Source organism: Mya arenaria, chromosome 5, assembly GCF_026914265.1.
Source record: "Mya arenaria isolate MELC-2E11 chromosome 5, ASM2691426v1".
In the NCBI taxonomy this organism is placed as follows: domain Eukaryota; kingdom Metazoa; phylum Mollusca; class Bivalvia; order Myida; family Myidae; genus Mya; species Mya arenaria.
In genome coordinates, this window is record NC_069126.1 from 65,943,145 (window position 1) to 65,971,030 (window position 27,886).

At 37.7% G+C, this 27,886-nt stretch overlaps 1 protein-coding gene across 1 annotated transcript; it reads right to left on the reverse strand.

The window, feature by feature from the left end:
• Positions 1-27,886, reverse strand: LOC128235358 (uncharacterized). The gene is made up of 13 exons (XM_052950169.1): positions 27,731-27,886; positions 26,841-26,918; positions 19,244-19,340; positions 15,281-15,412; positions 14,227-14,432; positions 11,897-12,084; positions 10,294-10,433; positions 8,156-8,273; positions 5,719-5,920; positions 5,187-5,424; positions 3,554-3,651; positions 3,280-3,404; positions 1-181 (listed from the first exon to the last, which is right to left on the reverse strand). The coding sequence occupies exons 1-13, from the start codon at positions 27,749-27,751 to the stop codon at positions 103-105; spliced, it is 1,722 nt and encodes a 573-aa protein (XP_052806129.1). The 5' UTR covers positions 27,752-27,886; the 3' UTR covers positions 1-102.

Consider the following 27,886-nt stretch of genomic DNA (forward strand, 5'->3'; position numbering starts at 1 on the left):
AAGAGGTAATGCTAACTTTATTTATTTTTCATTTATTAACTAAAATGACTGTTTTCTGTTCCTAGTTAGCACTGAAGATGCAACATCATTAAGGTGATGACGTTAGTTACCGATGAACCACGTGCTGACGACGTTGATTGTCATAAGGTCTCCCAGATTTCTGCTGACAACACTAAGATCCCTGAAGAAGAAGACATGTTATTAGATTAAAGTATTTTGCAGTATCATTATCTTCAAATGGTTGATTGCTCCTCTGACTTCTATAGACCAATAAAGGATTATATTTTGTAATTCAATAGAAGCACATGGAACAACCGGCAAAATAGTATCTGCTAAAGATGCGTTGGTGATTGGTCAGTTTTGCTTATATCAAAACATGTTGGTCCATTAATGTGGTTGTCTGGTTAAACTTCCCCTTCTACCCATAATCACTGGTTCGTCTCTCCCCTTCGTTCCGAAACCACTGTTTCGACTCTCCCTTCCCCCACTACCACTGGTTACCTTCTCCCCTTCCTCTACAAACCAATGGTTCAGATCTCTCCTTCTCACACAACCATTCGTTAAACTCTCCCCTCCCTACTACAACCGCTGATTTAACTTACCCCTTCCTCCCACAACCAATCGGTTAAATCTCTTCTTCCCTCCTACAATCACTGGTTCAACTCTCCCTCCCCCACAGCATTTGTTTTAACTCTCCCCTCCTCACACAACCACTGATTTAACTCTCCCCTTCCTCCACAACCGCTTGATTAAGCTCTCCCCTCTTCACACAACATCTCATTTAACTCTCCCATTTATCCCACATTTTCTGGTTCAACTCTCTCTTTCCTCCCACAACCGTTGGTTCAACGCTCCACTTCCTCCAACAAACACTGGTTTAACTCTTCCCCACCTCCCACAAACACTGATTCCAATCTCCCCTTCCTCCCACAACCGCTGGTTTCAGCTTTACCCTTCTCTCTCAATCACGCGTTAACTCTCCCCTTCTGCCCGAAAACCGCAGATTCCACTCTCCCCTTCCGCCCAAAACCACTGATTCTACTCTCCCCTTCCTCCCACAAATGCTGGTTCTACTCTCGTCTTCCTGGCACAAACACTGATTTAATTCTGCCCTTCCTCCCAAGTGGTTTCATGCTTATAAAGTTAAAAGTGTTTTGCTGGAAATGATCGTCCCCGTAGATTCCATTGTATCCAGTTGATTATATTATCAGTGTGTGTATACCACGTGATAATTTACGTCATAAATGCTACTTCGGAAGGCAGCAGTTTGATTCGAAGGAAGACTTTAAACATAGATAACTACTATTTCTCTTCACCATTTTAAATGAAAAAAATGTTAGTCTATGTCTGTCGACAATAGTAAAGTGTCAAAATGCTAGCGACTTCTAGAGCAACAATGTTTTACGGGTTCTTGATGATGTATATATTTTCAAATAAGAAAATATTGAATAAAAAATGAAAATTACTTGATTTAATTCATTACCTGGTAACACAAATGCAAATATCATTCTTAAAAAGCTGCAATCACCACAAAGCCACAATACATTGTCGACTAAACATTGTATTAATTTTGTAATGTTTTTTGATTGAAAATATATTATTTTGTAAAATTTGCTAAACTCCTTATTACACCTACACATGTTGCAACATGTATATGTAATATGCATGCTAAATATCAAACCTCAAACGACGTCTGCTCTGTGAAAGGTCCTTGGAATAAGTAAGCGTACTTGCAATTATCTTGTCGGCGCTAAACATACAATCAATTTAGTATGGCCTGATTCATCTACGAGCAAATCATTTTCAAAAAATAGATATTTTGAAAAGTGCACTTATTTTTTTCTCGAAATAGGGCGCACCTGCTCAATAACTCCTGAACTGATTCTCCCCAGTCAGGGTCAGATTTCCATACCTGAACTGATTCTCCCCAGTCAGGGTCAGATTTCCATACCTGAACTGATTCTCCACAGTAATGGTCAAAAATGCATACCTGAACTGATACTCCCCAGTCACGGTCAAAATCCAAACCTGAACTGATACCCCCAGTAAGGTCAAAAGTCCATACCTGAACGCATACTCCCCAGTCAGGGTCAAAATGCATACCTGAATGCATACTCCCCAGACAGGGTCAAAATCCAAATCTGAACTGATACTCCCCAGTCAGGGCCAAAATCCATACCTGAACTGATACTCCCCAGTAAGGTCAAAAGTCCAAACCTGAACGCATACTCCCGTGTCAGGGTCAAAATCCATACCTGAACTGATACTCCCCAGTCAGGGTCAAAATCCATACCTGGACTGATACTCCCCAGTAAGGTCAAAAGTCCATACCTGAACGCATACTCCCCAGTCAGGGTCAAAATCAATACCTGAACTGATACTCCCCAGTCAGGGTCAAAATCAATACCTGAACTGATACTCCCCAGTAAGGTCAAAAGTCCATACCTGAACGCATACTCCCCAGTCAGGGTCAAAATCAATACCTGAACTGATACTCCCCAGTCAGGGTCAAAATCCATACCTGAACTAATACTCCCCAGTCAGGGTCAAAATCCATACATGAACTGATACTCCCCAGGCAGGGTCAAAATCCATATCTGAACTGATACTCCTCAGTAAGGTCAAACGTCCATACCTGAACTAATTCTCCCCAGTCAGGGTCAAAATCCATACCTGAACTGATATTCCCCAGTCAGGGTCAAAATCCATACCTGAACTAATACTCCCCAGTCAAAGTTACAATCCATACCTTAACTGATTCACCCCAGTCAGGGTCAAATTACATACCTGAACTTATACTCCCCAGTCAGGGTCAAAATCCATACCGGAACTGATACTCCCCAGTCAGGGTCAAAATCCATACCTGAACTAATACTCCCCAGTCAGGGTCAAAATCCATACCTGAACTGATACTCCCCAGTCAGTGTCAAAATCCATACCTGAACTGATACTCCCCAGTAAGGTCAAACGTCCATACCTGAACTAATTCTCCACAGTAAGGGTTACAATCCATACCTTAACTGATTCACCCCAGTCAGTGTCAAATTCCCTACCTGAACTGATACTCCCCAGTAAGGTCAAACGTCCATACCTGAACTAATTCTCCACAGTAAGGATTAAAATCCATACCTGAGCTGATACTCCACAGTAATGGTAAAAACCAAACCTGAACTGATACTCCCCAGTTAGGGTCATATCCATACCTGGACTGATACTCCCTTGTAAGGGTCAAAATACATACCAGAACTGATACTCCCTTGTAAGGGTCAGAATACATACCTGTACTGGTACACCCCAGTAAGGGTCATTACGGAGTACCGACGAGAGAGATCATTTCCGCCCCCATCCACGTTCACAAGCTCCCGACTGTGGCTCATCTGTCCAGAGGACTTCGCTGCATCGGGCTACAATAATGCGATTTGGCAATACATCGAAATGATCGTTGAAATATTCCATAACTGCAAGAGAGACACAATGTGTGTCTGAATTAATTATTTGAAAGTCAGAGCAGTATCGGTTCAAATGAAATTCTTCATTTACATTTAAGCTATACCTGGTAGACCTTTATGTCACCGTTGCCCATGGTGATCATGTAGCGAAGGTCTTTTCCGGCTTCAATGGCGTTGATGATGTCCGCCTTGTTACCACTTCCTGTAGGAAAAAAATACAAATGGTGTTTGAAATTGTTTAATGTATAATTGTAGTTGTCAATGTCCAAACCATGTGCTGGCAACAATTATAAGAATATCTGTACAATCTGGATATATGCAATAAATTGTAAATCTGTTCAGTGTAGAAAATGTGTAACAATGGTTCTGTTTTGAACTTGCTAAGTACCTGTTTTAATATAATAATATTTAACGAAATAATCTTATGTATCTTACTTCAGGCTAGAATCGTTTCAGCCGTAAAGATAATGTCTGGGGAAATGTATCTAACTTCGGACTATAATCGCTTCAGCCGTTAAGGTAATGTCTGGGGAAATGTACCTAACTGCGGACTTGAATCGCTTCAGCCGTTAAGGTAATGGCTCGGAAAATGTATCTAACTTCGGACTTGAATCGCTTCAGCCGTAAAGATAATGTCTGGGGAAATGTACCTAACTTCGGACTTGAATCGCTTCAGCCGTAAAGATAATGTCTTGGGAAATGTACCTAACTTCGGACTTGAATCGCTTCAGCCGTAAAGATAATGTCTTGGGAAATGTACCTAACTTCGGACTTGAATCGCTTCAGCCGTTAAGGTAATGGCTCGGAAAATGTATCTAACTTCGGACTAGAATCGCTTCAGCCGTTAAAGTAATGTCTGGGGAAATGTACCTAACTTCGGACTTGAATCGCTTCAGCCGTTAAGGTAATGTCTGGGGAAAAGTATCTAACTTCGGACTAGAATCGCTTCAGCCGTTAAGGTAATGTCTGGGGAAATGTACCTAACTTCGGACTTGAATCGCTTCAGCCGTAAAGATAATGTCTGGGGAAATGTACCTAACTTCGGACTTGAATCGCTTCAGCCGTTAAGGTAATGGCTCGGAAAATGTACCTAACTTCGGACTAGAATCGCTTCAGCCGTTAAGGTAATGTCTGGGGAAATGTACCTAACTTCGGACTTGAATCGCTTCAGCCGTTAAGGTAATGGCTCGGAAAATGTACCTAACTTCGGACTAGAATCGCTTCAGCCGTAAAGATAATGTCTGGGGAAATGTACCTAACTTTAGACTATAATTGCTTCAGCCTTTAAGGTAATGTCTGGGGAAATGTATATGACTTCAGACTATAATCGCTTCGGTCGTAGAGTTATGGTTAAAAATGTAATTAGTACTGTTTACCCCCAGGTGTCAGCCAAATAAAGGAGTTCCAGTCATAGACGAAATGGCTAGGAAACATTATAGCGGCAATAATATGGCCCCCTTCGCAGATTTAATGGCTAGGGAAATGTATTTTACCTCAGGTGGCATGCTCAATAAAAGTGTTGTAGGCATAGACTAAATGGCTTAGGACAATTATTCACCCTCAGGTACCAATTGAATGGAATGGCTCCAGTCGTAGTTTATTAGCGCGGGAAATGAAATGAACCTCGTGTGCAAGTATAATTAAAGTACTGAAGTCGCAGATTAAACGGCTAGGGACTTGTATGTACCTTAGGTGGTAGCTCAGTCGTAGACTCAATGACTAGTGAAATTGATTTACCGTCATTTGCTAATACAATGGGATCGTTGTAATCGCGAATGTCCGAGAACCATGCCACCTCCTTAGGCACAACAGTCTCCTCGTTCTCGGGCCCGTACCCCACTGGTTCCTTCACGGTTGTCACGAGGCCGTTAGAATAGACAATTATCCAATTCCACTCGGCGTTCTCGAGGTCACTGCCCAGAGAGTCGTAGATCGTTATTTTAACGATGTCCCCAGTTATGGTGATTGGATTAGCCTGCGGGAGAGTGCATCAAGTTAATCTAAGTTACCGTATTAAATTGTATTAGCGTATATATATGAACAGTACATGTACCTTATTCTTCTATAATCTTGTACTGTCAAAACCCGTTGGCCCGAACTCCGAGGGACCAGCGAAAATACCTCGAGCCAGGCGGGATTTTTTACCATCAATATTCAGAAATCGGTCCTTAACATACAGCTCGAGCCAACGAGGGAATCGAGCAAAGCGAGTTCGAGCCAACGGGTTCGACTGTATATCGAAATAGACGGTAGTAACAAGCCCATTCACCTTATAAAAAACACCGTCTATTCGGACTGTGACAGCATGGCCTTCCATCACTTTCTGCTTGAGTGCAGCACGTGTCCCAAACAAAGCATGTCCCTGTGCGTCGTTTCTGTAGATCATCTCCCAACAGGGGTCCACAAACCATGTTAAATCAGGGTTGGCTTCCATCTTGTACTCCAGAAGAGTCGGGGTGTTGACTTGGTAGCTGAAAAAGGGCAATATTATTCTGAAATAAAAGGTTTGCATAACCAAATAGAAGTTAAAAATGTTTGTGTCAGTGGACGATCCCTAAAGTTATATCCCACAGTTATGGTTCCGCCAAAAGCTGTCAATTGATATTATGAAGTTTAATAAGTAACCATTGAAGATCGTGTTGAAATGTAAATGAATGATGAAAGAAATATTTCTGATCATATCAAACTTGGTAACGAAGAATGAACAGAAGGGCTAATAGATTGTTTAGTCATTGATAGCCAAATTGAATGCCAGCATCCCCAGAGGATGGTAAAGTCAACATGGGAAACAGATAGTTTTTAGTTTTGCTAGGAGAACAATATCAAAGTCTGAAAGAAACGTTCCCATACAAAACCTTCTTTTACTCTTATCTGGACAATTTCAGAGAATATTGCTTAGTATTTACATCGAATGATGTTCACGGTTATAACAAACCACAAGTTCATCAGCCGTTCATAGTTGGCAAAGTTGGATTCTTCAAATATGGCTTTCAACTTTAAGCCTCTATGGATTCAATCATAGTTATGAGTCAGACGCTCAGAACTCAGCAGATCCACCTTCAAGACACCTAGATGATTTCATTACTGACAAAGTTCTGCCATTTATAAACTAATAGGAATGGAATCAACGCCATTAAATAGCATGGAAGCTACAGAAATCAGAGCCAGAGTTACGAGAGAAAACAATGACTACAAGATGACTTTTTTTAAAAGGTTGCCATGATGGTATAGAACACCCGGGACATTAATTTAATAACTATGGCAAATGTTTAATTAGCCGAAGATGATAGAGGTAATCGAAGAGTATATACAATCATGTTGTAGGTGCGTAAGAAGAAAGAAAAAACGTTTACCAACCGGAAAAGAGAAAGTATTACATACGAACCATTCATGGCCATTTTTTGGTATTTGTAGAGACGAAGATAGTAATGTCAAAGTAGTAGATAACAAAGGTGATACAAAAATGAAACCTGGTGATGAGGGTGTTGATAGGGACGACATCAACACTGATGAAACCCAGATACCTAGAGTTGGACTATTATGATGACGATCAGATTACATATGAAGATGACAATGGTGAGAATCTAGCCACAATTTCTCGAACGATCTTGACCACCATATAACAAGATTAAGCTAAACGTACACACCTTTTTATAACAATTTATGTTTTATTTTCCCTTTAAAGCTGCACATTTAAAGATTGAACGTGTTGACAAGCTTTTTTATTTTTTGTCTTAGAACGAGCCAATTTTTGCTAAAATCCAGCTATATGAGACTGCTGACAAAAAATTAGGTCGCAATTTTTTTTATATTAAAATCGACAAATTGATGTGTTTTGCATTTTTCTTAAGCCGTTTGTTACGGTTTAAGCCATAAAACATTAGTTTTTGAACGGAAATCTGCGATCTGGTATTTTGTCAACAACCTTTTATCATTAGTTTAAAGATATTTACGCAAAAATTTGCTCTTTCCAAGACAAAAAAGTTGTAAAAACGTGAGAGTGCAACTTTAAAGACTGTTGAGACAGTTAAAGCAAATTGTATTCATGATTATCACGATAAACTAGTGGGGGTTTTTAAAGTCATGATTTAAATTTAGCTTAATGAAGTAAGAAATTAAGCCTGTAACGCTTCAGACCATTCAACAAATTGGTGCCAGCTAGTAGATAGAGAAGAAGATGAATATGAGAAAGTTGCTAAAGTAGAAAATGGATTTATTGAAGACTAGAATAAAGATCAAGAGAATGTTGTAGAAGACGGAAGGTCAGAAGGTGGACACCAACTTGACCATCAGCCGGTTGCTCCTCCTCTTCAAGGGTTATCAATATACGAGCAGGAAGAGCCCCATGAGCCAAGGGACAGGGTATGTATATATTTACACTGTACAAATGTCTTCTGGATATATTGAAATTCTATACTTAGTCCATTGTTGATATAAATATAATGTTTTAAACTTGATTTGATCGATGTTTGAAAATTCAGTATTTTCATAAACACTGTCAGTTTATTTCCTTAAACCGGGGCCTGTTAGAAAAGTAATTAATATGATGTAAAGTAATGCACACAATATAAATTCTACAGAATAAATAACCAAAAATGTATCAATAACCAAATATGTATGTGTTTCAATCGAACCGATCCATTTATGTTCATGCTTCGTATTACTTACTTTGAAGACGGCGGAAATCTGCTCATGAAGGAATTTACCTTGCAATCTCCATAGTGGAACCAGTAGCGTTCTGCTCGAAACTGCGGAAATTCCGTTGCTCCGTGGTGTTCATTGCGCGGCCGTTCCACATGTCCTTTAGCTCGTGCATGGTCATACCTGTGATGGTAAACATTGGGATATTAGTTCCCGTCAATACTCTAGGGATCGTGTGCTACATTCTCATGTTCTATCTTCTTGGGAATTTTACCAGCAGTTCGTCCCCGCAGGGTGGAGATTTTACTCGGGCTTGGCTGGACCAAAAGTCAAAGTCCCCGCTATGCCCCGGACTTGATGGGGAGGGGGATGTGCTTACATTTAACAAGTGCATAAGTTACCAATCGCGCTTAGGAGTACAAACAATTCTGCGACAATGTAAAGGTGAGAGATCACTAAATAATTTCCAGTGAGTTCTAGTGTCTCACAACCCCAAACATCATATAATTTTATGGTGATAAAGTAGCGTTTCTTAAAGGAAAATGAAAATTGATTGAAAGTAACAACTGTGTATTCGATTAAAAGGACCACATACGGCGTAGGACTACAAAAAATAGGAAGAAATTTGAAAAAAATAAATGTAGATAAAGTAGATCCAGCGGGCTGTTCTTGAAATCACAACTCATTCAGCTTCAAACACTTTGCAAGTAATTCATTGTTTTCAAAGCGTTCGTTAAAGTACAAAATATCCTCATCTGGATTGAAAAAAAGGTCACTTGGATTATTAATACTTTTAAAATAGTGTTCAAAAGTGGAAAGATTAATTGTATTTGCTTTCACCCCACATACCTGTTTTAACATATTCCAGTATGCCTTAGCATTTTTATGTCTTAAGCCGTCTAATTTTCTTATCTGTTGCATATCATGTTCATATTTATATTTTCGTATAGTTTTTTTATATTGACTTCTAGCATTAACAAGTTTATGGCGATTTTCATCTGAACAATTTAGTCTAAAATTGTTAAGAGCATGATTGTTTAATTTCTTACGTCGACAAAACTTTTCACAATACGGCCGTCTGACGAAGCACTGTCAAAACATTATTTTGGAAACAGGTTTGTCGAAGTGTTTGATGGAACTAATCACCTTATCAAACTTCGTTAATAAAACAAAGGCGTGGCTCTTGAAACCGCATAGACTTCCCTTTGTTTTATTTAAAATGGTGTAGTAAATGAAATATTATCCTTGATATAAGTCTTTATTTTATGCTAACTTTTGCCTTCCGACGTAGCATATATGACGTGGTATACACACTGGGTAAGTTGTTTTCGTTTCTATGTCCATTTTGGCATGTTGCCCGAGTTTGTGCAATGGTTCGGCAGGGATTTAGATCATTAGACCGATAAAATGTTTGGGCGTTTATTCCAACATATTACTTACAGTGTAGTCTGAAAGTCTTAAACATGAGATGTAACAGCGAAAAATAACGAGAGAATGGAAATCAAAATACTAGACCTTTTCGTGTTTTCAGAATAAGCCTGCAATTTTTCCATTCTTCAAATATTTCCTGTTATACATCGGTTGATTGTTATGTTCATTTCAATAGGTGAGCACAGTTAGGGTCGATCAAGCCTATGAGCAGTTTCATACGAATCTCGGCTTGAATGACCCTAGCCATTTGCTGCAATAGTTCTCAATTCTCAGCGAGTAAAGTAAAACAAAACGTTTCCTTGTCTCACTGCTTTATGACCTTTACCGAATGTAAACATCCGATGTTTCGGGTAGTACTCGTTACTGAAACACGGAAGGTGTCATTATTGGTAAAACCATTTTCACTAGTGTTGCAGCGATAGTTCCATTTTAATCCCTTTAAAGCTTTTAATAATGTTTAAATGTTTGCCTACCAAGTATTCGGCGGCCATTTTATTTTCGTGAAAATGACGTCAGTGTGCACGTTCTCGTCTTCGTCAGGCAATTATGCCATAATCGCCCTGAAGTGCCGTGATAATCTCAAGGGGCGAGACGATAATCATTATTGCGGGAACGAATTTCTATAGTAAAATGTTACTATTTATAGTAACATGTGTATTATGCATTGTTTTACCCTAAATTAAGACTATGCATTCAGCAATAAAACAAACCCTGATATTCGGTCAAACACGTATTCGAACATACATGTGTCGCCACATAAATATTTGTATACCTGACAGATCTTCCGTGATTGTTTCAAGAGGGAGATACTGACTGACAGCCGACGCAACGTCAATTCCAACCCTGACCGACCCACCGTCCTTAACTGCGCTCGATACTTGTTCCTTGTTCGATTCTTGAGTGTAAACCGACCTTAAAATAATGCATGATTTCGATTATGATAATGTGACAAAATGTGAAACTCCCCTTGTAGCATCTGTAGGGAAAACCTGAGTAAGGTGTTCACTCAATCGGAGCACCTCGGCCATTTTTATCGAAAAACAAACCTCGGATGTATGCTGGTACATCAGTAGAAGTAGTTCGTAAATTTTTGAATAATATTATTAGTTTAATGGAGTTTTTTAGCTTGTATTTATTGATCTAAATCTAAAGTGAAGTGTATTATTTCAAACATAAATAAGATTTCCATGAGGTAAGTCATTAAGTTTAACTGCTAAATTAAATTACTACGCGATCAACTTGCAGCGGACTAATACATACCGATTTCTGAGTATGTAAACCGTCCATATACATCCGAGGTTGTTTTCGATAAAATGACCGAGGAGCCCCGAATGGCGTCCACTTTGTATGATCCGCAAACAGTAATGACGGCATTCTTTATTTCATTTATGCGATTTTATTCAAGAAGTGTGGCACCACGACATATCAAATTGGATACATTTTTTTAAATGAAACACAGAAAACAACCGTTTAAATTTTACATGACGTAAATTCAAACTGAATGTGATTATCAAAGAAACCTATCACCCTGTAAGGACTGATAACAAATGTTCGGGCGTTAAAAACGCTTGGTTGTGATCTTGTGGATGTCGAAGAGGTGCTAGCCAATTAAAATGATGGGGTTTATCGACAAAAGGAAATGTTTGGAACCAGTCCACAAAACTACACATAGGCTTGTCTCCAATAACCGTCAATAACCAATTAAAGACAAGCAGACCCTTTAAAGATCATTTTTGTCAACGAACTATTTTCATAGTTCATTGACCACCAACAACACTGTTGTGTATGACGTACCAATTTGGTGAACGATTGGCTCCTACTAGTTGTAATAAATAAACTTGATAATTATGTACCTCGATATATAGAGGTACACCTTTATTTTCATACCTTAAAATGCAGGTCTTTATATAAAGGGGCACTTCTAGACCTGCACCACTATTATGGCTATACCAGGGTTAGGAATCACGTGACTTAAAGATGCTCTCACATGGTCACCCCGAATCACGAGTGCAATAGTTTAGATTTGCTTGTATTTTAATGACGCAATCCCTGGTCTATATTTCAACTTGACAGAAATTTGTAAAACGATGCAACGCTGAATTTTTGGCCAAGGATTGCATTATTAAGATACAAGCTAATCTAAAATATTTCACACGACGTGAAGGAGCAAAACAAGCATAGTGTTTTAGTGTCTTATAGGCTGAAATATTTTTATAACTTTTCTGTCACTAACTTCTTTGTTTACATCAGTTGTGACCCCTGGTGAGAAATCCTTTAAGTCAGGTTATTCCTCGACCCTGTTCATTGTCGGCTTGAAACAATTTTAGACCCAAATAGTACATCACAGATGTGTCAGTCCCTCTGCTTAGACTTACCTGATAAACCAAATTGCGAAGCGAGCTTGATCTACGTTATTTCGAGAGGGAAACGGCACATCCGTCATAATAGGAAACGTGGACAGATGTCGTATTCCGTCCGTAGATATGATCGAGAGCTGTTCTCCAGCCTCGGTTGAAGCTCCGATTGTGAGTAAGATAACAAACGGCGACTGTGCATATACATTCTGAAGCAAATGGACTACACTAACGGAATGAAGAAAGTGTACATGTTAGAGATAAATTATATCCACTGGCATCCGGATTTCAAACTCATTGTTTTTATATATTTTTTAAATCTTATTATTCCAAAACAAATAATGATGCCAAAAATGTGAAAAAAGAGGATTTATTTTCATAAATATCCACTTTGTCTATATGAGAATATCAAGTCAGTACAAAGTGCATATTTAAAAAAAAATACTTTGCAATAATTTTGGCATTGTATTTTTTTATTTATAAGATTTTATTTTTTTTTAATAAAAAAAATAAACTGAATAACTATAAGAGACTTTGCTTTTTCTGTTTTGAATTGAGTTTGATAATCCGATGCCAGTGACTGTTTTATAGAAACTTTCAATATGGAACTGATGACATAATTCAGAAAGGTGTCACTTGGTATAAGGGCGGCAAGGGCCACTAGGAGCATTTTAAACTGAACGCGAGTACAGTTGTACGAGGTGTCGATATAAGTGGGTCTTTAATAAGTATCATCCAATATAATACGTGGGGTGGGACCGTGGGAATGAATACAATAATTAAGAAAAACATTCTCTAGATTCTGAACACAAACAAGAATTGAAACTACGACGATCACTTTAGCCTTCGATTTCTATTCTGCTGATGTTGCAATGTTGATGATGATACATGTGTATCTTGAAGTGAACAGTATGTTTACATTGTTGGATTAGATATAGTGAGGTAGTTCTGCCTTAAAAGCCTTCATTCATGTACATTGGTATTGTAAAAATTAATAATATAGATTAGCATTGTATTGTTATATCCTACAAATGATGGAGAGTAAAATATATCAGTATTTACCAGAGATACGTTGTTTGAGTTTAGGTCTTAATTCTAAGTGGTATGAAAATAGATGGATATTTTAAACTATATTTAGAATACAACGTGTTTCACCAATAAAAACGCAGATAGGCAATCATTATATACTAGTCTTAATCGTAAAGAATTTTCGCGGGTGTTTCAAGGTCCGCCCACTGCCACTGCCACTTATCCGATACACTCTCCCGTGTCAGATTTTGCATTGACAATGTGTCAGCCACTGAGATTGTATTGTAAGTCAGTTAGATGCTTTTTAATGATTAAGAAGGGCTCGTTCGCTACGCTCACTCTGCCGATTCTTAATCATTATGATGTCTAACTATTACTTCCAGCCAATAAAATCGCCGATCGGCCTTCAATTAGTACCACGATCAATCGTTAATAACGGATATGACGTCATGGTTCCTCGTTTGCTAAAACACGTTATAGAGGAGGAACCCATGAAAGCAAACGTTACATATTAAGCAAAATAAAAACGTATTCATTTTGCTTCTTATATGACGTTTTGGGAAAAGGGCCGTAACTCTTGGTACAATCCCTTTGTATTTTCTTTTGTATACGAACATAAACAATGTTAATGCACCAATCAATTGTAACCACGACCCCCCCACCCCTCCTCCAGGTCCGGGGGTATACCGGGGATAGCCGGGGAAATGAGCCGTGTTTTAACCCTCCAGGTGGCCCCGCTGTGCCGGGTAAATGCGATGGTTTTGTCTTCGCGCCAAAAATACCGGGGAATTGCGGGGATTTTACTCGGGCTTGGCTGGACCGAAAGTCAAAGTCCCCGCTATTCCCACTGACTGGTGCATTTGTGCATTGCTTCTAACTTTGTGTTGTTCCCTTTTTCTATATATTGTGATATATATCTCCATGAAATAAAATGATATTAAAATCGTGATCAAACGATTCTTCATCTGGCCCAAATTTCTCCAAACTTCTTAAATCACTTATAACAGGATTAAGCTAATCTCATTATTTCTGTTTCCTTATAATTTGCTTAACATTATATTTTTAAGAGATTTAAGACTTTAAATAAGAATTATGTTTATGATTATCACAATGAACCTTTTTTTATTTATCAAAATTCAATTTAAGTATGTATTTGGGCTAATTATAAAAGCTTCTTAAGCCTGTATAGCTTAAGAAGTTTCGCGAAATAAGGGCCATATGCAAACTTTAAAGTTCCCTTCAATCACAGTGCTTTTTCATATTACTATAAAAAAACGTTCAAAGAGACGTTTACATAAATAAATAAAGGAAAGCTGATATACCGTGTCATTTAGTTCCTTGTTCACGGTAACCTTGGACACAGTTTGTAGTCCACCGTCGGGGTCGATGTTCTTTACCTTGATGTCGTCACCTCTCTTCACCGCGTCTATTAGATCCTGTATATTACCATTTAAAGGAACGCCGTACCTATCATGGTGATAAACCTGTCTCCATGGTCGTTCGACAGCGCAGTCAATTCCAAAGGTTTCTGTGATAAAGAATATAACTTGCGTTAAAATACACGCTAATATTTATAATATATAGGGATTGGCGTAATTTTGCTCATCTTATATCAATAAATGTAAAAATTCTTTTCTGTGGCTCAGTTGGTTCTTATGTGTCTGTCATTCACAATTTAACATGAGTACTTGCGTTGTGATACACACTGCATTTTGTAGGCTATGCCATTCTGAATATGCTCGTAAATCATTCCATATTGCTGTTCGACCGGGCAGTTCATTCCAAAAGTGTCAGTGACTAACACACATACTTGTGTCACAATAGAGACCACTACTGGTAGACCATACTGAGAAGATTGTCGTGCAGAGTGCGCTCGGGTCGTAAGCGAATCATTGTTCGCGCAGTTGGTTCTAAAGTTGTTTGCTATGTGTTAACATACACATCGCCGTTGTATGAACACATATTGAAGACTTCCAATCGCAGAAATGCTGGACTTATATACCATTGACCATGGTCATTCATCGGTGTAAATGATTCCATGGAGATATGTTATCGACAAAGCATAATGCGTTAAAATAATATGAATGCTCCTATGTGTATGAAGTGGCCAAACAAAAGCCGTTCTGATATTCCTCGTAAACCACTGTCCATGGTCGTTCGAGTTAGGTTTCTGTGATTAACAAAATGCTAGCATAACAATAAACATAGCTGTCCTTGTGTTCACATAGGTTGGCGACTGATTTAGATTATTGATGTAAAAAAGTTGCAGATAAAGATCAACCTTTTTGTATTCTCAATTACAATAAATCATTTAACCATTTCAAAAAAAAACACTGCTATAAATCTAAATATCGATCTAACCATTTTAATGATTACCTTCTGTTTGGCACGTGTATTTGCATATGCCATTGTTTGGGTGGCACTGAAGAACCTGACAACTAAAGCCTTTTGCGCATGCCTCCGATGACGTCAGGACGGGGTCACAGGCGCATCCTTCGGCTTGAGGACCTTTGAAGGAGCGGATTAATTTGGTAATAATATAACGTTTGTCGGCTTCGCTGTTAAATTGAGATTTACCTTAATTAAGTGAATGAGAGACGAACATATATTTTGGAATTATTTAATATATATAATCAACGTGGGCAGTTAACATAAACAAAAGGGCCATGATGACCCTTAATCGCTTAACTCAGTGAAAGTTTTAAACCTTTGTTATCACTAGACAATGTTATGATTGTAGGGGACCATTAGACAATGCTACACACCAGATATCATATCTTGTATCCAAAATGTACTCCCGGTTCCAATTTTATTCCTAAAGCTGCAGAAATAAGAAAGTAGGTCAAAAGGTCACAGTCAATGTCTTCAAAGCACACCATTGGTATTTACTATTTATTTTCAAAACAGTACACATGGTCCAAATTGTATTGCTGTAACTTTAAAAATAAAAAAGTATGTCAAAAGGTCATAGTCAAGGTCACCTGGGGAAAACATTGATAATTGTAAAACAGTACACATGGTCCAACTTCCATTGCAGCAGCTTAAAAAATAAGAAATTAGGTCAAAAGGTCAAAGTCACAGTCAAGTCATGCAATCACAACATTGGTATTTGATTTTAAAACTGTACACATGGGTCAAGTTGCATTGCTGTAGTTAAGAAAGTAGGTCAAAAGGTCACAGTCAATGTCATTCAAACATAACATTGATTTTGCTTTCAAAACTGTGCAAATGGAAAAAAGTTCATTGCTGTCGCTTTAAACATAAGAAAGTAGGTAAAATGTCATAGTCAATATCATCCGAGACAACATTGCTATTTGTTTTCAAAACTGCATGAATGATCCAAATGTTCTTCAAAAATAAGAAAGTATGTCTAAAAAGGTCATAGTCAATGTCACCTTGGGTCAACATTGATAATTGTTTGCAAAACTGTACACATGGTCCAAATTCAACTGATAGAGCTTTAAAAATAAGGAAGTACGTCAAAATGTCATAGTCAAGGTCATCCATGGACAACATTGCTAGTTGTCTTCAAATCTGTACACATAGTCGAAATGTTATTGCTGTAGCTTCAAATATAAGATAGTTGGTTAAAAGGGTTGTGGACAGCTTTGACCCCAGGGACATAATTTGAACAAATTTAGTAAAGGGCAATCATATGCTGCTAAATAACAAATATCAAAGGTCTGGGCCTTGTGGTATGAGACAAGGTTTTCAAAATATCTCGTATATTTTAGTATATGGGAAACTTTTGACTTCGGGGCAGGTCCAGTTTTGACCCAATGGGCATTATTTGAACATTCTTGTACGATGCTACTTACACAATATCAAAGGTCTTGGCCAATCGGTTTCAGCCTAAACGATTTCCCTGTAAAACTATCAAGGGTCTGTGCCCAGCTGTTTCGGAAAAAAAGTTTTTTTAAGATTTCCCTATACATGGCCTTACACTTTTGTTAAGAAGATTTTATGATTTTCTTTTGGGTGCCAGAGCACCAGATTTCTGCATGGAATAAATTCCATTGCATAGTTTTGAAAGGTCACCACCCAAGGAACATCCATGTGAACTTGCATTAAAATTGTTGAAGTGGTTAAGGAGGAGATGTTGTTTAAAGCCAAACACTTTTGTTTTGTAACTCATTGCCCAATACCAACGTTTAAACCCGTATATAACCACATTGCCCAATACCAACGTTTAAACCCGTATATAACCTCATTGCCCAATACCAAACCCGTATATAACCACATTGCCCAATACCAACGTTTAAACCCATCTATATCCACATTGCCCAATACCAACGTTTAAACCCGTATATAACCACATTGCCCAATACCATCGTTTAAACCCGTATATAACCACATTGCCCAATACCAACGTTTAAACCCATTTATAACCACATTGCCCAATACCAACGTTTAAACCCGTATATAACCTCATTGCCCAATACCAACGTTTAAACCCGTATAAAATCTCATAGCACAATACCAACGTTTAACCCCGTATATAACCTCATTGCCCAATACCAACGTTTAAACCCGTATATAACCTCATAGCACAATACCAACGTTTAAACCCATATATAACCTCATTGCCCAATACCAACGTTTAAACCCATATATAACCTCATTGCCCAATACCAACGTTTAAATCTGTATATAACCATATTGCCCAAAACCAACGTTTAAACCCGTATATAACCACATTGCCCAATACCAACATTTAAACCCGTATATAACCACAAAGCCCAATACAAAACCTATGTGTATAACCTCATTGCCCAATACCAACGTTTAAACCCGTGTATGACCTCATTGCCCAATACCAACGTTTAAACCGTATATAACCTCATTGCCCAATACCAAACCCGTATATAACCATATTGCCCAAAACCAACGTTTAAACCCGTATATAACCACATTGCCCAATACCAACAATTAAACCCGTATATAACCACAAAGCCCAATACAAAACCCATATATATATGACCTCATTGCCCAATACCAATGTTTAAACCCGTATATGACCTCATTGCCCAATACCAACGTTTAAACCCGTATATAACCTCATTGCCCAATACCCACGTTTAAACCCGTATATAACTACATTGCCCAGAACCAACATTTAAACCCGTATATAACCACATTGCCCAATGTCAACGTTTAAACCCGTATATAACCACATTGCCCAATATCAACGTTTAAACCCGTTGATAACTTCATTGCCGCATACCAACATTGCCTTATTCTCTTATAGCAATGACCTAACCCGTTTGTAATAGCAGCCCGTATGCAGCCTCATTGCCAAAAGTCAACGTATAAACTCGTCTGAAGCCTCATTCCCAATCGCAATGTTTAAACCCGTCTGTAGCCTCATTTCCCGATGCCAATGGATTAACCTTTATGTAACCTCAACGTTTAATGTTAATGTCTAAATCCGTCTATGGTCACATTGTCGAACACAAATGTATATACGCGTCTTTAACCTCGTTGTCCAATGTCACTGTTAAAACCAACCCGTAGTTTCATTGCCTGATGTCAATTTCTCAACCCGTTTGTAGCCTCATTGCCAAAAGTCATTGTCTAATTCTCCCCTGTACCCTCATCGCCCAATGCCAACGCGTAAACCCGTTTGTAACCTCTGTGCCCAATACCGTTGTATTAACCTATCTGTAACTTCATTTTCCAATACCAATGTCTAAACCCGTTTGCAACTTCATTGTCCAATGTGTATCTGTAGCATACATGTCAGACGTTAATATGTTGGTCAGTACGTACACTCATTGCCCAATGTCAATGTCTAAACCAGTAGGTTGCCTCATTGCCCGACGCCAATGTGTAAGCCGGTCTATAACCTCATTGCCCAATGCTAATGTGTAAGCTCGTCTGTAGCCTCATTGCCATCTGATAATGCTCTACCAACCAACGTAACACCTTTGTCAAAACCGTTGAAACCAATATTTTGCTCTCTATGTAAACATGTATCAATCTCAACGCAACATCATTACCCGAGGTTAATGTCTGAATACGTGTATTACTTGATGTCAATAGATAACATTTCCTTTACTCTTAACGTAAGTTGTTGTAAGATTGTCAGAAGTCAATGTCTTACTCAGTAAGCGTAGGCATTTTTTCCAATCTCCAATGTATACAACCCCGGTATATTGTAAATTTGTTCAGCAGGTACTGACTGCGTCTACAACACCGATATTCATCAATCAATCCCCATCGACGATAAAGCTGGAATGCGTTGAAAAGTTGCACCCCAGTGATACCTCAGTTTTCCGTAATTAAAAGAAGCCAGGCCAGAAGCCTTCAGTGTCTCTGTATGTTAATGTTTTAACGTACCTCCACATATGGTGAATGTATTCTGCGACAGCCCCTTCCTTAGTTCCATACACTGCTTGCCTGTGTTTTCCGTGTCACAGTCCGCCGATGACGTGGCCTGTCGAGAAATACAAAACAAAATATAAGTTAAAATGACGTGGCATGCAGGCACAAACAGATTAAATGTTGAGTCCAAAATTTAAATGGGCACCTCGATTTCTCTGCAATTAATTCCTGATCTCATTATCATTCGAATGGTGAATCCATAACAAACGGTGGTTGTGGCTTATTTGTAAAGGTATTCTTGGCAAACCTAGGCTAGTAAAATTTAGTGTTCAGTAGTATCAAGTTCAATAAATCAAAGACGTCCATGCGTATGTATATAACATCTTTTTACATCTGCAATTTTAGCAGATTTTGACATGACTGCTGGTCAAAAACCTTTTGAACCTTATTTAGATACTACAGTGAAAGTTATGAGGACATGCCTTACATCCATAAATGATTTCTATGAGCTTGTTTAAAGCCTTAAGGATCAACTCCTAACATACATTAAACAAGCGACACACACTGTCACCAGAAAGCTTGTTTGGAAGTAATATTATAATTGAATGTAATGGTTCCTTTACCCAGCGATCCAAAAAAGTAATATCACTCAATAGTCAATACAAATTAAGTTTATATGTAACATCTTGAACTCAACATAACGTGATTGGGATTCTGGCTCACTTGACGGAGGTTGTTTGTATAAGATGGTCAAATAACTAGTAGTAAGTATTACTCCAAGTATCAAGTAAACATTCACAAGTTCTAACTCTTGCCCTTGATACAAAAGTCGTACATTTCGCCTTATAATTCCACTTTTAAAAAATCAGTATCTTTGCTTCATTTATATTAACACTAAGTTTCCATATAAAGCAGTTATCCCACAACAACAGCAAATCATTGTATAGCTTACTTCTCATCAGCATACAATAAAAAACATTTTCAATATAACCAATTCAATTCAAAAACTTCGAAGCCAGTAAGCATATAATATTCTTCTACACCATTTTAATATAAACAAAATAAGAACGGCGACAAGAATTCGCCCTGTCTTACACCAAGTATACATCGGAAGTCATCACTTAACTATTTTTTATATGTTACCCTTGATCTAAAATGTTCATACATAGACTACATCATATCTATTATGTTTTCTCTAACACCAAGATTGATAATTTCAAATCATTTATTATCTCTAACAATGTAATCAAATGCTTTGATAAAGTTAATGAAAGCTGCAAACAGTTTGTCCATTCGCTTTTAAAAGCCTGATAGGGCCTTAATATACACATTATATTTCTCTGCTCAAGAATAAAGTATTTTAGTTTTTACTTGTTTAAACAATTTCCAAAGTGTAATTAACAATGCAATTTCTCAATAAATATTAACATTCTCAGCATTACCGTGTTTATGCAATGGAATTATAAAACCCATCAACCACTTTTCTGGTAAGTCATACCAAATATATGCCTTCTCTCTTTTAATTTACACATGCCAGTGAATCAAGACATGGTTATACCATAAAAGACCATTGGCTTCTTTCCATATGGTTAATGATTTTAAAAACAGGCTGTTCACGCTGGATTTACTTGTTTTTTGTTTAAATTTTCCCGCCATCTTTCACTCGTTCACCGGATATGGTAATTTTATCGAATACATAGTGGTTACGTTCAACCATTTTTATTTTTCTTATAAGAAACTTTGTTCTAACGTTGGTGAATGTTTAGTACACATATAACATATATATGGAACGTTATCCCCTTATATGGTGTTAGGGTCGTGAATTACTAGAAATCAGTGCTATTTCGCGTGCAAAATAGTCAATTGTCTGCAGAATAGCATCTACGCATCTATGTTTTATATATCTAAGTTTCACAGTTAAATTTAATTTTAAGTTTCCCCCTTTTAAATGTAATAATAACCATAAGACATCGGAAATATTATGCTAATCGGTTTATCATTGGTATTGTATTACTTCGAGATGCTTTAGTATAATCCAAATGCGATGCATCTATATGCAAACTACGCAAAGTGATACAACCCCATAGATCAACCGACTAACGTACTATTGTTTTTATTTCTTGTCTTGAAAATGTTTTAAAATATGAATAACAGTTGTCTTTACCAAAACATTTAATTTCGACGACACTCATCCTAATTTGCTTTCGTTTGTGTGTGTGTGTGTGTGTGTGTGTGTGTGTGTTTGCGTGCGTGTGCGTGTGCGTGTGTGTGTGTGTGTGTGTGTGCGTGCGTGTGTGCGTGTGTGCATGTTTCATCTGGTCGTGTCGCTATAAGACAAGTTGCTTTGGTAGTGTTTTATACCAGACTTGAACGATGCTAGGTTATTCTATTTGGGGTATTCATATAGGGCGAGAATGACGAGAAACAAATGGAATTGAATGTGCGACCTGTCATTTTCCCACCAAACATAATCTCATTTTTAATATAAATCAGTCAAAGTTGAGACTGTTAAATGAAAAGTATACACAAAGAAGCTGTAAGCCATCTTCGATTAAATGTAAAAGGGGAGAATATATATATGTTGTTACTGGGTTGATTTATTTACCATTTGACATGAGACTTGAGCTATAGGAGAACAATCAGCAAATTAAATCGTTATTGTTTAACAAATACTTATTGCTTGCACAAGTTTTAACTGACGCCGACGAAACCGACACCGACAATAGTTGTCGCCTTTTCGAATGTCGTCATACAATTACTATTTACTATTTAAATGCATTCCATGACACATATGAAATAAAACATAAAAGACAGCCAATTGCGTTTAAATGTTATCATTTATAACAATCAACACGTAACGTTTCAAACGGCAATTATGGTAGATATTTTAAAGACATGTTATGGAGTGTATGGAAACATACATATTAAGTATTTACAAATGCATCTCTTAGATAATTTCATGACTTGTACGAATAAACCGACGCATGTCATGTACATATTTTCAAACATTTACTTGAAACAATTGCATTTTGTGATGACCTTTGGCACTGTTTGAAACAACAATTAATGTTCCGTCCTTAGATATACTGATGGAGACTGGAACTCTCATGTCAATTTCAAACGATGCCAGTATGTCTCCTCTTGGTGATATCTGCACAATGGAGTCAGTTTGCTTGCTGCAAACGAACACGGAAGCGTCAGGAGCAACGCTAACGCCTGCTGGCTCTTTAATACGTTTGTCTCTGACCTCTTTGCAAGTGCCTGACAATGTATCTATCAAATATACCTTGTCGGCATTTTGGTGAGCAAGAACGAGTGTGTTCAAGTTCTGGATATAAGACACACTGTTTCCTGGGAATGCGAGTGTGTTGCATGGGAAGGTAACTTTCTCAAAGTACCTTTCTTTCCCGTCGCTTTCGATAATGAATGCGGGTACGAGTCCATTATAAGTACCAACGATGAAAGCTTGGTCGTGCACTGGCGAAATAGAGCACAGTTTAGCTGATGTGTTAAGTGTCCTTAATGGCGTGAACATATTATCCGGGCTAATAGACAACAAAATGATGCAGCCTTTGGAATGATCATAACATGTGACAGCTATTACAGTGTAAGAAGAACAGCAGATGTCCAAGGGAAACGCTTGTAGCGCGAACATAGATCCAATAAGTTTAAGCTTGTGATTGACGATGAAGCACATTTTGTTTCTATTGTCTACACCAACAATTCTTCCATCCGACAGGAAGTCGATACCGGTTATAAAGGGTTCTTTATCAAGGTCTTGCCAGAACGCCGTTTTGAAGTATGATCTTGTTGTTAAATTCAAGGAAGATATTAGAGTCAGACTAGATGGGTTGTAGGGGCGGGTATTATTGACAGCATCAGTGCTGGCGCCGATCAACGACAGAGACGTATTGTGAAGCTGATTTTCTTTGATCTTTTCATGTTTCAACTGAAATAGCGGGCATGCCGCAGCACAGATCGAGGTAAATATATCTGCAACCTTCAAACTGTACTTCAACAGGTAATCGTTTTTATCAATTTCCGTCAATGTATCATCCAATTCTCGACACTTGACGTTGATTCTATGTGAAATGATATACCTATCTTTTGGCGATAATTTTCCGAAATTGTCATTTATATAGGTATCAAGGTTTTCGAGTTCTTCACTTATTTCTACAGATCGTGACTTTCGATCATTTAAAAGTGATTGTTCTCTCTCAATGCCTTCTGCCAACTCCTTTTTCACCCTAGCTTGGTGTTCTTCGAGAGTTTGTACTACTTTCTTATGATTCTCATCGATAGTTCGTCTGATATTGTCTGCCTGTAACGTGATGTCTTTTGTTTTCTCCTCAAATTTCTTTATTGAACCTAAAGCTCTGATTTTAGACTTTGCAAGATGTTCCTTTGTTCGTAATTCCTGCTTGTCATCTATGGTGTTTTCAATGCTGTCTATGCGACAAGGACGGTGATCTAGTGCACACAATTCACAGCCTAAGACCTCATGATCATCACAGTAGAAAATAAAATTTCTGTTGTGTTTTGAGCACCTTTCATTCCCTTTAGGACCTTTAAAAGTAATGCTCCTACATTCCTTAGTGGCAGGTCGAATATCGTGTTGTCCAGCCTTGTAAACTTTGTGGTTTGTATGACATTCGCCACATAAAAATTCCTCACACGTACCACAGTAGAGTGTTGCCAATGTTTGCCTTTCTTGACGGCAACAAGGTTCGCACTGTAAATGTTTTCTTCCACAAACAGCGTTTGTTTCACTTTCGCTATTCATTGTTTTTTAGATGAACCTGTTAACATTTTAGCACGTAAATAATTCACTTGTTAAGTGAAGTGAGCGTAGCGCACATGTATAAAATTATTATCACCTATGCACTACATTAACCTTATTGACAATTAAACTAGTTTATAAGAATCATGTATATGCGTATTTATAGCTCTTTGTTTGCATAATTATATTCAGTTTTTGTTTTGCGTACCATTAAGTCAACATGTTATCTAAAATGTACATAGCCATAGATAACGATAGGTCACTTGATAAGTTTGTACATTGTACAAATATGTCAGACGATTTAGAAAACATTTGAAAATCGTTTTTAAATTCTTTAAATGAAGTGTAGGAGTCACGGAACCTAGTAAATTTCATTTTGATTTAAGAAAATTATCATTTTGCGATATGTGACTGTATGTTTATTTATACTGGTGGCTTTAAAACAATTAAAAAGTATGATGATGTCAACTAGACCTATAAATCTTCTTTTTTTGTTAAAAAATATGCACCGTTAGTGTTTGCTCTATATTGGAATGAATAGATACATATAGGAATAAAATTTCCCACAACATTTTCAGTGTGTGTATACCACGTGATAAATTGCGTCATAAATGCTACGTCGGAAGGCAATATTTTGCTTCGAATAAAGACTTTTAACAAGGATAACTTTACTATTTCTTCACCATCTATGATGAAACATAGCACAGTCTATGCCTCTTACGGAGTCCCGCCTTCGGTCTTTTACCAGAGTTTGATTGAGAGTTTAGTTTCTCCAAACACTTCGACGAACCTTTTCTCAATACGGCTGTCTGACGGAGCACTGTTAAAACATTATTATGAAAACAGGCTTGTGGAAGCGTTTGAGGAAACTAATCATCTTTTCAAACTTCTGTAATAAAACGAAGGCGGGGCTCTTTAAGTGGCATAGACTGCCCTTTGTTTTATTTAAAATGGTGTAGTAAAAAAAAGTTATCTTTGTTTTAAGTCTTCATTTTATGCAAAATGTTGCCTTCCGACGTAGCATATATGACGTAATTTATCACGTGGTAGACACACACTGAATTTGAAACAAGCAGCATTTATACTTTATAGTGGCAAGTTAATGGTATGACGTCAGTAATCCGTCATGGCAAATCCAGGTTACCACGGCCGGGATTTTAACCCTCGACCTGTCGCACCCGAAGCGAACGCTCTGCCAATGGGCTATCGGGGCGGTACATTTCGCATCTATTCACTCACACTGAAATACAAAATTACGGCGCGTTTTATATCGCTTCCTTTCGGGCAATTCTCACTGAAATACAAAATTACGCCGCGTTTTATATCGCATCCTGTCGGGCAATTCACACTGGCGGCGTTCGGCCGTCCGGGCTAGACCGGCGTACCTCGTCGTCACCAAGATGAAGTGTCGGTATGCCTTTATTCTCTGCACTATTATTCGTGTTTCGGTATCTTATGAATTACTTGTTCTGTGTTTCGGCTCACTGACTTCGTAACGTCCATTTTGCGTTTTTATTAATGTACATGTATGTACATTTGCTTAGCTACGGCAATTAATTTGCAGAGGCAGTAAATGGTCAGTACAGGCTACCTACCAATGGTAAGGTAGATTGTCGTAAGACTATTTTGCATACAAATGTATGAACACATTTAAAAACTGATAATATATAGATATATTATTAATATAAATACATGTTTTTAAATCAATATCAATAATATACATATAAATCATGTGTTTTAGGTCTGGGTCAAAATATCCGACCCGACGGCCGGTAACAATGCTTGCTGAGTTACCGGCCATGCAGCGTGCCAAGGGTCCGGGCCGGCAAAACTTGATTGATATATTTTTTCTTTCATACCTAAATTTGACCATATCTGATATAAATTGACATAGAAAACGGAATATTGTAAATTTTATCAAAAAAAACGCGTGCGAACTTGTTCATTGCCGTCACAACGCGTTGATATTATAGAACTACGTTGACGTCAAATAGTTCCTTCAACATATCGCGTTTTTAACCGTTGTATAATTTATTTGTGCTTTATTGAAAAGAAGTACTCTTAATAAACACTACAATAAATAATTAAGAAGTGGCGTGTTGTTGCGCGTAGATTGGATTTTCCAGCATGACTAAATTCACTGGAAATGCCTATCCGGTGTGCAAGAAAAGGATTCTTTTCTTCCTTAATTTTCTTAAAGTATAAAGGCAGAAAGATTCACGTAGATCTGCCAGTCAGACTACCGGTCATTTCTTCAAAGGCCTAACAAAAAGTTTGTTTAGGATAACCAAATTCTCGCTACTAAAAGCCCCTGATATAGGTGTGGATGTGTGTGTGGGTTGGGGTGGGGGGTTCTAGTCAGATTTGAATAATTAGTTATTGGAAGTTTTAAGAAATTTCTCCATAAATTCTAAACAGTTCTGTGGATGTATTTGGTAAAAAGGGCTGGTTACCAAACTTGCTGGCTATCGCGGTCCCTAAGCGAACATTTATTTGTTAAGCCTAATCCATATATTGACGGAATCATTACAAAACATAATTAGTAATTCCATGAATTGCTTATACACATTATTTACGTTTTAAACACTAGACATTAAAAAGCGTCATATTGAGTTAATGTTGTATGGCATGTATGTTATACGACTGAAGAGAGTAAAAGGCCTATAACTGGGGCCAAAAAAATCGATGTCATTATTGCTGTAACACCGGACACTCTGGATTGTTTGTACAGTTATCGTGATGTTTACGTCGTATCAATTATTGGTTTAAGATGCAAACGTGTATAGTAACAGTAACAGAGAAGTCTTTCTAAAAGTCCAAAAGCAATCTTACCTTTTGGCACTTGTTTTTACCCTTGTTGTCGATACATTGCTCAGCAGCCAGACCCAGGCATATTAGACCACACAGAATCTGGAGTGTATAATATATAGAAATTGTATATGTGGTGTACAAGTATGGTCATTTCTACCACGGGGGTCGGGGGATCGCACACAACCGGCGTGCAGATAAATCCAACACACATCGAATCACATTCCCCGTTTTCAAAAGAAATGCTTGAAATTTTAATTAAAATGAGTCAAAGGTGTCCACCTTCCTTTCCTGGTCAAAATATATTTTGCAGAACAATCCCCCCCAATTAGGGTCATTTTAAGGGTCAAATTTATACCGTACAGTAAGGGCGCTCAATTGGGGCCGATCCATAGAATAACAATTAGTGTCATGTTTTTCTATGTTTTAAATTATGACATACCAGGTCAAACACAACAACAACTTGTAGTTTTACAACTTTACAAACATGACATCATAATTTGGTTTCCCGCTTGCAGCGTATATACTGCGCTGCAACAGGGATACAAAACAAAACAGTTTGCTTACGTTTTGTAAACGCTCGCATTACTGAACGCATTCTTGCAAGTTGGTTACATTGTAAGACATTTGGAACGTTAAGAACAGCTCGCTCGTCTTAATCAAGAATATATCACTTAAGATAATCTAACTCTAATTTAAAACAAAACAAATATCGTAAAATAAATTATGATTTTCAGTTTAGCGACCCAATACAAAATGCTGACGCTAGCAAAAGAAACGAAACTCAACTTTGTCTTAAGCATTCATTTTTTTCAAAATTACGTCTTAAAGATTACCAGATATCATAATGAAAAGCAATGTTGCTATATAATGTCCTTAGTTCGTAGTTAAGACAAGCTCACAATTATGCCTACCCCATATTTAAGAAACCTCATCCTTCACATTCACTGGTGCAGCCTCGCGAACGTTCGAATTGTAGAATGTTCTTATATTATATATAAACAGTTATAATCTTCCTAAACGCTTGCGAATATTTTGACCTGAGATGGCTTATTCAACGACGTTTTATA

Bases quoted from the DNA above. Each gene is read 5' to 3' on its own strand.
- LOC128235358 (XM_052950169.1), bottom strand. From the start codon at position 27,751: ATGAGGTTTCTTAAATATGGG. The intron at 14,433-15,280 runs GTAATCATTAAA...TCTTTATCACAG, and splicing joins ATACACGTGCCAAACAGAAG to AAACCTTTGGAATTGACTGC. The intron at 12,085-14,226 runs GTATATCAGCTT...CATTTGCTTCAG, and splicing joins ACAAGGAACTAAATGACACG to AATGTATATGCACAGTCGCC.